At 35.8% G+C, this 12,942-nt stretch overlaps 1 protein-coding gene across 1 annotated transcript in view; it reads left to right on the top strand.

Moving 5' to 3' along the window:
• The first annotated feature begins 143 nt into the window (after positions 1–143).
• Positions 144–12,942, top strand: part of RAB11FIP2 (RAB11 family interacting protein 2) — a 34,686-nt gene continuing 21,887 nt past the window's right edge. Inside the window, exons 1-2 of the mRNA XM_026067073.1 lie at positions 144–670; positions 12,063–12,505. Of these exons, the coding sequence (XP_025922858.1) occupies positions 318–670; positions 12,063–12,505 (796 nt within the window). The 5' untranslated portion in view covers positions 144–317. The remainder of the gene's footprint in view (positions 671–12,062; positions 12,506–12,942) is intronic.

Raw genomic sequence — 12,942 nt, 5'->3', positions numbered from 1 at the left:
GGTCCGGCGCCGTCCCGCGGGCTTGCCGCGCGGGCTTGCGGCGGCGGGGAAGCTTCGCGGCCGCCCGCCAGGCGGGGGAAACTGAGGCAAGGCGGCCCGAGCGGGGCTGGCGCGGGGCTTGCGGCAGCGGCATGGGGCGGCGGGCGGGGGCCTGTGGGGCCGGGCAGCGCTAGGGGCCGGGCAGTGTCTCCTCTGTCGAGACGCGCATGGAGAAGGCACGCCCCGGAGACCTTGACAGGTGTCTCCGCTCCAAGTGCCCTTAACGTGAAGACTTACAGACTTTGCTTTTGTTGTTGCTGCCACTGAGTTCTTCAAAGATGATGTTGGCAGAGCAAGCCCAGAAGTGGTTCCCCACTCACGTGCAAGTTACGGTCCTTCAAGCCAAAGGTCTGAAGCCCAAAGGCAAAAGTGGCACCAACGATGCTTACACGATCATTCAGCTGGGCAAGGAGAAGTATTCCACCTCGGTAGCTGAGAAGACCCTGGATCCAGTTTGGAAAGAAGAGGCCTCATTTGAGCTCCCTGGATTACTCATGCAGGAGAATCCAGAAAAATATGTCCTGTACCTGATTGTCATGCACAGGTCGTTGGTGGGGCTGGATAAGTTTTTGGGACAGGTGGCGATAAATCTGAATGATATATTTGAGAACAAGCAAAGAAGGAAAACAGAGTAAGTTACAGCTTTTTTTCATTATAATTTTTATTTCTTGTACACTTACTTCTTTTTTTTCTTTTTCTTTTTTAGAATGGGAACCTTGTTATCAAAGTACTTTGAAATGAAAATAGGATGTTGCTTTGTTCTCTGATTGATTCTAAGTCCCTGACATAAACAGTTATGTCTTTGTGGACTGACCCATCTAAAGAGGAGTTTACTGTAATCACAATGGTCAGCCTGCATGGAGAAGGACTACCAATAATATTAACATTTTTTGACAATACAGTATTTGCAACATGGTCTCTTTACTGTCTGTTTTTCTAAAAATTTTTTCATTCTGCCTGATGCTATATCTGCATTCAACTTGAACCTCAATTTGAACCATATATGAGACTCAGACTCCCATGAAGCCTGGCATCATTCTGTCCAATATTGTTTTTCTTCAATTGCTGCAAACAAATGTCTTTAAATATTTATATTTACATTTTAGTGGTCAATAACTCTGACTAAATGAAGGCTTACCACAGTAGTATAGTGCTTTTCTGATCTTGATTAGTCTTAGGCCATGGTCTTGCAAGCTGCTCTGTACAGCAGGCCTCTACAGAGAAGACTGAAGAAAAATTTATGCCATTGTAGTAGCCTCCATCATCACCTACATGATCTTTTGTCAAATAAAATTGTGATTTGCCAGCAAATTCTGACACAAGAATGCAAAAAGAAAATTAAAAAGTATAATCATCACAGCAATTTATTAGGCTGTGCAGTAAATGTGTCTAACTTTTTTTTTGTGTGTGTGAATCTGTTTTTCAACTAAAATAGAGAAATTGTTATAATCTCTAGTGTGGACACAGTTGCACAAAGATGTCCAGTACCAGAACAAGTTATTTTCTGAAGTATATGGGAATAAACTGTGTGGTGTAATATATTGCAGCACACCTGTGTCTCTGTAATATTCATATTTGTTTTGTCCCCATGTTTGTTTTTATTATACTTGTCCCAAAGAAGTAGTACAAGAACAGCACGGAGAGCTCTAAGCTGTTTATCTCTAGCCAATGACATATAAATGCTGACAAATCTTTCTGCAGTGGTTACAAGTTTCTGCCCCAGGTGTCTTTTCTTCCTCTTTCTCTAGAGGTTAATATCTCTTCAGTAGCATTGGCAGAAAGGAACCTGTGTCCACATCTCAGCTGTTAAAATTAAAGTCTGGTACGTCTGCTGAAGCTGTTAGTGATGGTGGGTTTATGTTAAGATGCTGGACTTTGCATTGACGTGACTAAGATGCTGGCATATTTTATCTTTTGCTGACTCTGCTGTGGAGATGTTGCCCTCCAGCAGTGTCAGAGCAGACAGTTGGAGGCAGTAATCGTTATGGCAACACTAGCCAGATCTTTTTGATCAGAGCCTGAACCGCACTTGCTATTTCTGAAGAAACCATTTCAAAAACCCAGTTCTGCTTATGTGCAGTGGTTATTAGGGTTGAAGACCAAAGACAAGTCAAAGCTGCCTTTGCCCTTGTTCCCCTCCCCCGCCCCCAAATTTTTAACAAAACTATATTCACTAACCATATAATAGGGAACCCTGTGCCCATACAGAATCTCTTGTGGGTTCATGGTGTGAAGAAATATGCTTTTAAATTGCTCATCTTTTTAAGGACAACCCAGTAGCGGTACAGTTATCTTTATGCAATACATGGTAATGCCTGTAGCCTTAGGGTCTTAATTTCTATTCACATTTGTTTCAAGAGGGTTCATTGCTCTTTAGACATACATCTTAAATATTTTTAATCATCAATTGTAATTATCTTGCAATTCAGTAGGCAGTTGGTTTAGTTTAAACACCTATCTAGTCTGCAGGAAAAAAAGGTGAATGAATGGCATAAAATGATACTAAATCCCCAAACCAAGTAAAAAGAAACAAAACCATTTTCCATTTATGGAACCATACACTTTTGCATCCGTTTACCAAAAGTAGTGTTGGAATGTTACAAAATTATTGCAAAAATTTGTAACTGGCATAATTAACATAGTCCTTGTGAGAGCTGATTATACATTTAAATATTTTCAGTATTTTTTTATTTGAAGTTGTGGTTAGCATGACTTCATATGTTCTTTATTTTTTCATTTCCTTCTCTGAAGTGTGAAAGAAGACATCATGCCATATCACATTCTATATAAGTGTGCAGCTATACTTCCCTAGACCGCCTCTGAAATTTCTAGGGCTCCATGAGAATGCCACACTGCCTGCAGGCTATGCTTCAGAAAGTTGGGGCCTATGGGGAAAATTTTACAAACAGCCTAAGTCCTGTTTTCAGAAGTTACTTGAGCATTTAAGACTGCAAATCTTGTTAAAAGTTGATGGGTCTTAGGCTTCTAGGGCCTAACGGCCATACTTGTAAAAGACTTACATATGTGTAAAAGTGCAGGTAGGCAGTTAGTGGGATTTTTGGCAGCACGTATTCACTCAATGCCCATTTAAATTCCTATGAGAAACTACTGAAAATCCGGTTTTTATATCAGTGTCTTTAGATGCCTAGAAACGTAGAAAAATGTGTCCCTAAGTTGCTTTTGAAAAAATAATTTTGAGTCTTTAAGCATTTAGATGGTTTTGAAAAGTTATCGTGGTTGTCTGCTTTTATGTCTTCATGCAATGCACGTATGTTGTTGTTGTTCTCTTTAAACATTAGTTGAAGATCTGTGGATGCAATATTTATATGTGTATGTGAGAGGAGGGCAAACCTTTAGGAATATATACACAAATGTGATCTCAAACAAATGCTTTCGCTTGCTTTTTTCCTTTAATTAAATCCTTTTTGATACAAATTTTTTGAGTTCTAAATTGGCAGTAGACTAAATGTAATATTTTTGAACCTGAAGACCATTTAGCTATGACTATGGTGTGGGAACTGAGATGCCCAATGCCTTTCAAGACCAAGTCCAATGTCTTTATTACCAAAGAATTCTGATGTTTGAAAACTATATTCATTGTTTCAGAAACACTAATCTGTTTTATTAAGCAATGTTTTTACTTTCAAATATGTTCAACAGGCTTGTGGTGTTATTAAATCCAGAGTTATTTTCTTATGTTGATGTAACCTTAACATTTCTTGCTTTGTTTGGGGATAAATGAGATCCAGTTATTTGATGAAGTGTCTATTGGTAATATTTCTACTTTTTAATATATTTAATAGCTTCCTCTTTCCAACACAGCTGTACATATGGTGCTGTAAGAGACAGACTCAAGAGTCACTAGGGTATTGCAAAAAAGATATTTAATATTCTACACAATGCTGAACCCTGTCAGCAATTCCCTAGTGCTTTTTTAGTAAGGAGGTATGAGAAGTGAAGGCTACCAGCTGATTTAGAATTCTTAGGAAGACTGTGGGGTGTATGTCATTCAGCTTTTTTTTTGTTGTTTTTTAATTTGGAAGAAATATATTTACAAATTCACTGCAGCTTCAGAAACATATTAGGGGAAATTAATCCTTTTTTCTGTTTGTTTTTTTTTTGTTCTTACTTGCAACACCCTAAAAACCCATGTGAGTTTAAAAAAATACTCCCTGAAATAAAGTTTTCAAGCAGAGGCCTGATGATAGGATTTGTGCATCTTGTGTTCTAATAAACTTGCTCTGGCACAGGATTTAATGAAACAAAGCAGTATATTTAATGTAATCTCATAGTGAACATTCTGTATGTGCCAGCATGCAATGTCCTTTCTCTTTCTTTCTGAAACTGATGATTTTTCACATTCTTAAAAGTGAAAATTCCTGGAACGGTTAGATCCAGATGTGGTTCAGATGATCACTTTCTAGGTCTCTTCCAGAGACCTCAGCCAGAGCATGTGCGGATGCTAGTTCAAGGTCTTTATGTCTTGGTGCAGAAGTGCCAATCACACTGTGGTAGCTTTGTAAATTCATGTCTCTGTTGACTCCACTATAGTTAGAAATGGAGAGGCTCTTTTTGCTTGTTCTGCTCAAGCTCTGGTCTCCAGAGATGAAAACTAGAATATTGATCCATTATGCTATTCAAGCTCCAGATGCTGAGAGATTTTGCAGAGCTTTTTTTAGGTGTTTGAAAAGCTCAGAAAACACTACTTTATTGGAGGTATACTTAGCATAAATTTTCAAGTCTTCTTAGATTTCTACCATGGTTTTATTTTTGTAGTAAAATCCTGGTTTTTTTATGCATCCTGATAAATGCTTGACAATTGTTAGGTGTTTTTTTTTTTTTTTTTGGTCTGCTATTGCAAAATAAGTACACCTCTTTTACTTTTGCAGTTTAAATTTAAATAATGATCAATCAATGTGTTGTTTTTAAAGCATATAGCTGTTTTTTAGTGATTTTTACTCAGTTACAGTTTATATTAGCCTTAATACTGCTGATGATCTGGCAAAGCATAACATAAAATATAAAACAAATTTTCAAATTATCATGGAATAAAAAATGTCCATTTACTGATGTTTTAATTTACTACAGTATTTTTAGTAGTTTTTCTTAATGTCTGTGTTTAGTTTTTTTTTCTTTTGTGTGCTAAATGAACAAACAGAGCAATACAAGAATGGATTTCCATTATTTTTTACCATGATGTTACTTATTTCATCAGCATTCACTTGATTCTTCTTGTCCTCTAATTCCATGCTATTTGTTTTCCATTCTTTTATTACATTTCCTAGAGAGCTGATTTAAGATGCAACACTTGTCTGGAATGTTAAAACTTGAGAGTTAATTTTTTTGGTTCAGTTATTATTTCTTATTGAAATTTTGTTGGAGGAGATTTTTTTTTGATTTATGACTTAATTCCCCTTCTCCCTGGTTTCTCCATTATCTAACTCCCCTCCAAATTGCAAGCACCACTGACAAAAATATTTATTTGAGCATAATACAGTAAAAGTATCTTGACCTTATCTAAGGTGCTTTTCTTCTGCTTCCAGCAATCATATAAGATACTCACAAATAACTCATCATACCAAAAAAAAAAAAAGATTGAACTCAGTTGGTTCCCCTTTATGGTAAGCACTTATTCTTTATTACTCCTGAGCTTCCTGAAAAGAGATGAAAATTCTGTGAGTTCCTCCAAAGTAATGTGAATTCCTTCTTGGCAGCCTCCCTGTTTTATATGGAAAGGCTTCCCTTTCTATTGCCTCTGCCCTGTCCTCTTTGTAGCAGTATAAGCAAGAGACAGGCTCTCAAGTAGGTGTCTTCAAATGCAACTTGAATTCTGTACAAGCAATCAACTACTAGTAAAGAGATAGCATGATTGGCATGGGCTCAGTGCTTGTTAACAACCTGTGCCTTTTAAAAAATAATAATACAAAGCATAATAAATCATAAACACTATTTGCACATTTTGAGTCTTAAATTTAAGCCAGCAAAGTGCATTTTAGGTACCTGACTTGAGGTGATAAAACTGTAAATAGTGGTTGAAATGTCTTATTATAAAAGAAATTATCAAAATATTGTGGTGTAGAGTAAGAGAAAAAACTGCTTTCCTAAAAGCTGTAGTTAAAAATGGGAAGAGTAGTAACGGAGAATTTCTCAAAGGTTCAGAAATGTTAAGAAGCCTGGAGGATCTATAACAGCTTTGTTTACCTTCTTTCATGGCTCATTCAGTGAATGTAAAATATGAAGGAGAGTTAGTGCTGGGAACAAAAAGGAAAGATGGTTATAGGCATATATGTTTTGGGGGAAAACAAGAAGTTGAGCCCAGTTGTAGCTGGATGGGATTATAGCAGTATTCTGAAAGGATCTAATAATATTTCCAGCATTTACATTTCAACAACAAATGCAAGTGGATACTCTGAATAAGTCATAATTCTGACTCAGAATCTGAGCGTCATCTGGATTGAACTTCTTCCATGCTCCATTTTCTGTACACACGTGTGCTATACACACATGCACACTCACACACTCCAGAAATAACTGAACTGGCCTTAATTCTCATACCTTCAGTTATTTCGGTTCTAAAATAAAATTTTTCACACATAATCTTTAGCCCAAATAATAAATAGTGTAAACTAAGACCAGTTTAGTTACTTTAATTCCAGTTAATGTTAGCTAACCTTTTAGGGTCTTGTGATATGTGTCAGTTCCCGTATGTTTTGTGGTGTTAGTGTTGCTCTGTAATATTTATTTTTAAACTCAATTTTGTATATCTCATTTCATTTGGCTTCCAGAAAGTAATAGTATTTATCTTTCTGAACATCATCATTTATTTTAATATTTAATCCATTCTCTTCTTCATTTCCCCTCATATACTATGTAGTCTGTGCTTTGCCTTTTTCCTGAATTTTACTACTTACCAAATTTTTGGGCAGTCTCTTGGTATGGTATGTGAATGATTTATCACAAAACAGACTTCTGCATTTTTCAAAGTGCGTTTGCTGCTAATGAAGATGTTAGGTAAGCAGTTCTGGGTTTTAGGTTTGATTTTTACCCATTGACTCTACTAAGTTAATGAGATTTTGTGAAGTAAGTTTCTTCAGTGTACCTAATCTGAACATAAGTAATCTAAGCTGAAGAGGTAGTTTCTCCTATGATAACTGATGGACATGTTCTGTCATTGGGATTTTGGTCATCTTTTTAGGTGTAGTTTTAGAAATACCTGCTGATGTAGAAAATTCTCCTTTTTCCCCATCATTGTGTAGCAGGGTAAAGTTACTTAGCAGATTAGGCTACTCTTTTTAACTATGGAATCAAGGTTTGAAACCTTTGGTTGGATAGGTTTTTGTAGAATTCATTCAATAATTTAGGAACTAAAATTGAGGTTTTGCTAAAATCATAGGGTGCAATCTAATAATTTTAGCAAGGTAAATTTAAATCAGCACAATAGATATTTACTGGTAGAGTGGAGGCAGAGTGACATATTTGAGAAGTAATGAAGTGTGTGAGAAAATTCCTTTGGTAATTACTATGTTGGGTAGTGGAAGGAAAACCGAGTCAGAAGTTCATCTTTCATCTACAGGTTGAATGTGCTGGCTATAAGGCTTCTAATTCCTGTTGAAATTGATAGATAAGCATCCCAGTGGTTTTGGAGGCTATTACAGTTTTAGGTATATAATTAAAATTACATAATGATTTTTCTTACCCTTAGTGTTAGTCATATGGCAAGGAGAATATTTTGAGTGAGACTTCTTCAAACAAGAGAGAGAGCTAAGTCTTGGGACTGTGAATTTCCATGGCAGCTTTTTTGAGAATAAGACACTATGACAACAGCTTGCTGCTGTTAGAAGAAAAACAAGATAGTGGTTTCAAAATATTTGTTGAATGCAGGATGAAGTGCATAATGCAATTAGTATAGATAAGCAAAAGTGAGTTGAAAATGAAACCAGAAAAAGGGGAAGGAAGAGAACAGTTGAAAAAATTGTGTTGAAAGTATAAAGTATGTTTGTAGATCACTAGCCAGATAGATGGAACAGGCAGGCCAGAATTTTATAACTTGCTCACTAATAGTACCTTAGTTCAATTTTCTTCAATTCTTCATGTCTACCTTTGCTAAGGTGAAGGGTTCAGCACTGCTAATATTATGTGATTTACTTCAATAGTATGCAGAAGATTGCTACTGTCTTTCCCAGAAAAGGGGGAAGTTTTTTGGTTGTTTTTTTTTTTTCCATGCTTAATCATAGGTATGGCCAAGATTAAGTAATTTCTTCATTGTTACAAAATAGCCATGTTCACTCAGATAGGGGGTTGGTTGGGTTTTTGTGGGTTGACTCCCAACAGGATTTTTCCTATTCAGCCTTGAGCCTTGATCTCTGTGAGCGTGTTCAAAAAAAAATGCCAAAAGATAGAATGTCAATTTATATAATACTTACAAAATAAAAAATAATCAGAACCCTCTGCGAGACAGAGGAGGCCCCTTAGCACACTCCTCAAAAACATAGGAGAAAAAAAAGCAAGGACTGTTCTGATGGAAACCAAAGGGGAAAAGAAGAAATTAGAGGGTGTATGGAGGATGTTGTACTACAGAACATTTGAAGGTGAGAGCAAGAAGTATGAATGTGATTCAGAAGGCAACAGGGCTTTCTTTGAAGTTGAGAAAATTTGCCAGACTTTGTACAAGGTCTGTTTAAATAAAGACTGTCTGCAAGACTGGATGTAATATTTGGTTATTAAATAAAAGGGCATCTGCTCTCATAAAAGCCACCCTGTTTTGTTCGTGTATGTTATTGGCTATTTTCCTATTTCGTACAGGCTTTCTGTAGAATAAGCTCATGGCAGCCTGACAGATGGAGCGTTTATTGTGGCTAAAAGTACTGTAAACAAAACCAAAATAGCAAGTTTTATTGACTTTTATAATACATTACAATTTTGAAAATTGGCAGTGGTATAGTGGAATTTAGTATTTTAGGGCCAAAATGTTGTTATCTGAAAACAGTGGATTTTATTTTCCAATTCTTTTTTATATTATATTATATACAATGCTGTTTTTCTATTTGCTGCTCACACCCATGTGTTGTAGAAGCAGATTCTAATGAGAAACATTTACAGAGTCAGTTGCTCATTCACATACAACTCCACACAAGACTTATTACTGTTTGCATTTATTCTCATCTGCTTAAAAAAATAATTATTTGCCTTTGAATTTGAAGAAAATCATGAACTGAGTCTGCTTCTCATATTCTCTTGTTATGAGCTGAAGCATATGGAACCTTCATTATAACTAAAATGAGATAAACTTTCCAAGGTAACAAAAAACCTCCATGAAATTCCTATAAAATTAAATATATGTGTTTTATACAAAGATCTGATCCAGCAACCATTATTCAAACAGAAATTCCACTGAAGTCCAGAGGAATTTTGCTTGAGTTAAAAGTTTATGATTAAATTGTTTTGGAAGCAGCAGTGGTGCTGATCCTAGTCCCAACAGGTATGAGATCCGGTCCCTTGTGAGATTCTGTTATCTTACTTCAGTGAGAATACCTTCTTTGTTTGCTTTTCCAGCTGAACTTACTTTTGGTGTAAAGTTCTTCAAAGCCTACTTTGAAAACAAATGTACAAACTGCAAAGGCAATGTACTAGTTGTGTACTGAAATTCTCTCCTTCAGAGTTAGTGAATGTTAAAATATTATACGTAGGTATGCCATTATCAGGTGAATACTGATAGTGACACAGAGTACTTGTTAATCCACAATAAGAATGTCAATAATTATGTTGTTTTAAAAGTAAAAGCTTCCTTCCATGCAGCAGAAGCTTAAGAATTTATGTCTTGACATTGTTCTAAAACAGGTTAGCAATATCATACAGCAATTTAAAGTTTCAGTGATTCCTAACTGGAAACATATGAAAATTCATGAATCTTATCAGAGATACAGTATTAATGTTTGAGACCTGTGCAAGGAAGGAAAGAAGTAGAAGGAGAAATGTTTCCTTACACTGTGGGCTGAGTCATTAAGTTCTTCCTAAAGGTTTAATTGTCCTTCTACGTTTTTGAACTTCTGGATCCACATTGTCCTGCATTAGGACAGAGAAGTTCTTGTATTTCTTTATCATTCTGTTTTAGTATGGCATATAAAATCTTTTGGACATCACAAAACAACAAAAAGTCATAATACTCTTTCCCCTTTATTATTTCCTTGGCAGGTCACCTTTAGAGGTGTTATGTCAACTCAAAAAATGGTATCTCTGCCTGAAAACTTGATTTCAGCTGTTGCTTTTAAAAATATTTATGAAATCTAAAAGGAAATTGAGGGCTATTTTTCTCCTTTTTTGACCTTGTTTTCTGTATTTGACAGTGTTGAATAATTTATGTATAACTGCATAATCAATTTCACATCTGTGTTGGTAGGCAATTTCACTTTTTAGTCTCCAGTTCAAAAGTTATTCCATCATGATAATGTACTATTGTGTTAGTATGTGTGCATGCATTTCTCCTGACAATATGCTGTGGTATAGGACAGTAATACAGTAACTGTGGGGCTGCTAACACTACAAAATTTAGCTGAGTCTTTCTACTGGTCTAGCTTATGAAAGCATGGAGTTATAAATACATTTATATATATATATGTATGTATATGTGTATATTTATATATAGAAAATAAATTAATAATTTAATTCTTTAAATTTGTGAAGGATTTGCACACTTTTCTAGGACTCATGGCTGTAGCATCATCTCTAGACAGATAAAAGAGCTTGCCATTTAGGTGATTTGTCTTTTCTTCCCTGAACCTTTTCAGTGAGTTTGGGAACTAGTGTATTTCTTTTCCTTCATGATACCAGACAATGAAATAAGTTCTATAGTTCTTGTCATATGGTGGGAGAAGTTTTAGAAAAATCCTCAAATCCTCCAAAAAGAGGAAAAATGGCAATAGAGAGGATGAGAACATAGTCTGATGGGTTTAGGACACTTCTTTGGGGCTGGTGTATCTGCATTTGAAATATACCCTTGTGCCCTTTTTGAAATAGGAAAAGACTATTGATGATATGTGTGGAGTAGGGATTGTCTGTCACACATTCATTTAGGTGAAGCTGTAAAAGAAAGAATGAGCCATAACTCTGCAGACGCTTCCATGGGACAACAGAGCACTATAGGGAATGGGTAAGACATGGATGATGATCAAGCCTTTATTGGACCTGGCCAAGAAGCACACTTGGCTTTTTGAAACAAATGATAACACCTTTGATATCTCTTCACAGAGTGGAGGGCTATGTCACCATTTCAAAGCCTGTGGAAATAATGCTGAAGTTAATGCTACTGGTGGCCTGCAAAAAAAGGGAAAAGCATTAGATGCACATAGGTCCTCCCCATTCTGACAGTGGTGGTCACGGAGTTACTATCAAAGTCAGTAGGGATTGTAGTTGCACAACTGAAATAATGATTGCTGAGCGTAAATCATTCAAGGATCTTGGATATTTCTTTGCTAGTGTGGTTGGCGTATATCTTAACCATCAGTTAGGAGGAAGGGACAGAGGGAAAAAATGTTTGCTGGTATATAAACCTAAGTAAAATCAAAGGAGAAAAGGTTCCTGGGTGAAATATTTGGCATGTAGTATACATTCAGGTAATACATCACTGCTAAGTAAAGGCCACTTGAAAAATGTCAGTGTTCTTTTAAATGGCAAAATAAAATTTATTTGTATCTATAATTAATGTTAGATACAAATTCTGCTTTGTAAGCAGATGTGAGCCCTTTAAATTTGGTGAAGTTTAGAATGCTTCCACTGAATTGACTTTGGTCCTTGAAACAAGAGAACAGTGCAAAAAGTTTTTTGCTTGTTCATTTATTAAGTTTTTTCTTTCAAAAACAAATGAAGACAAAAAGGTTTTTCAATACAGGAATGTTTTAATTTTTGGTATGGAATTCGGTTTTCATGTTTTTGAATTTTACTAGCCAGATACATTGATGAAATAACATACAGTTTAATGACTACCCTCCAAGAAAACACAACATAACTTGCTCTTTTTCTCCTTTAAGGTGGTTTAACCTAGAGTCCAAACAAGGAAAGAGAACTAAAGACAGAGGAGAAATAAAGGTCAATATTCAGTTTATGAGGAATAACATGACAGCAAGTATGTTTGATTTGTCCATGAAGGACAAAACCAAATCCCCTTTTGCTAAACTAAAAGACAAAATGAAGGGTCGAAAAAATGATGGGACGTTTTCAGATACATCCTCTGCAATCATTCCAAGCACTCACATACCTGATGCAAGCATAGAGGTGTACAGTAGTGAACTACAAATGAAATCAAAACCAAAAAAACCTTTCCTTTTGGGACCTCAGCGACTATCTTCAGCTCACTCAATGTCAGATTTAACAGGATCACATGTCTCTTCAGAAAAAATGAAATCCAGCGCAATTGGCTACTCTCATCTTTTCAGGCGTCAACTGGAATCTTTTGGTTCGGTTGATGAAGGTGGTAAGTAAAACACGTAGTGCTTAATTTTAGCCATTATAATTACAGTTCATTACTGTGAGTATGAAAACATTCAAGAATCTATTTCTTTAGTTTACGAAGCAACTACAAGGCCAAAAAGTTAAGGATTATTACTGGCCTAGCTTTTTCACTTCTATTATTTGGTGGTAACTTGTAAATGCTGTTCCAGAGCATAAGGATTGGTCATACTCTATGATAATTTATCAGTTTTCTTATGTTCTCATTTGAAAGTGTGTTATAATGAAACATTGCATTCTAGATGGAATTCTAGGCAAAAGTAGTTTGTCTTGTGAAAAATAAGTCTGCTTTAGAAAATTGAAAACTATCATCAGATAGTTAGACCCAATATATATGAAGAACTGAAAATACTTTCCATTGTTCAAAGTTATTATGCAAGAATAGACTACTGTCTTTTTCTG

The sequence above is a fragment of the Apteryx rowi genome, unplaced genomic scaffold, assembly GCF_003343035.1.
Source record: "Apteryx rowi isolate R43461 unplaced genomic scaffold, aptRow1 scaffold_253, whole genome shotgun sequence".
Lineage (NCBI taxonomy): Eukaryota > Metazoa > Chordata > Aves > Apterygiformes > Apterygidae > Apteryx > Apteryx rowi.
The sequence above is the reverse complement of the archived record's forward strand: the minus strand, read 5'-3'. Positions and strand labels throughout refer to the sequence as shown.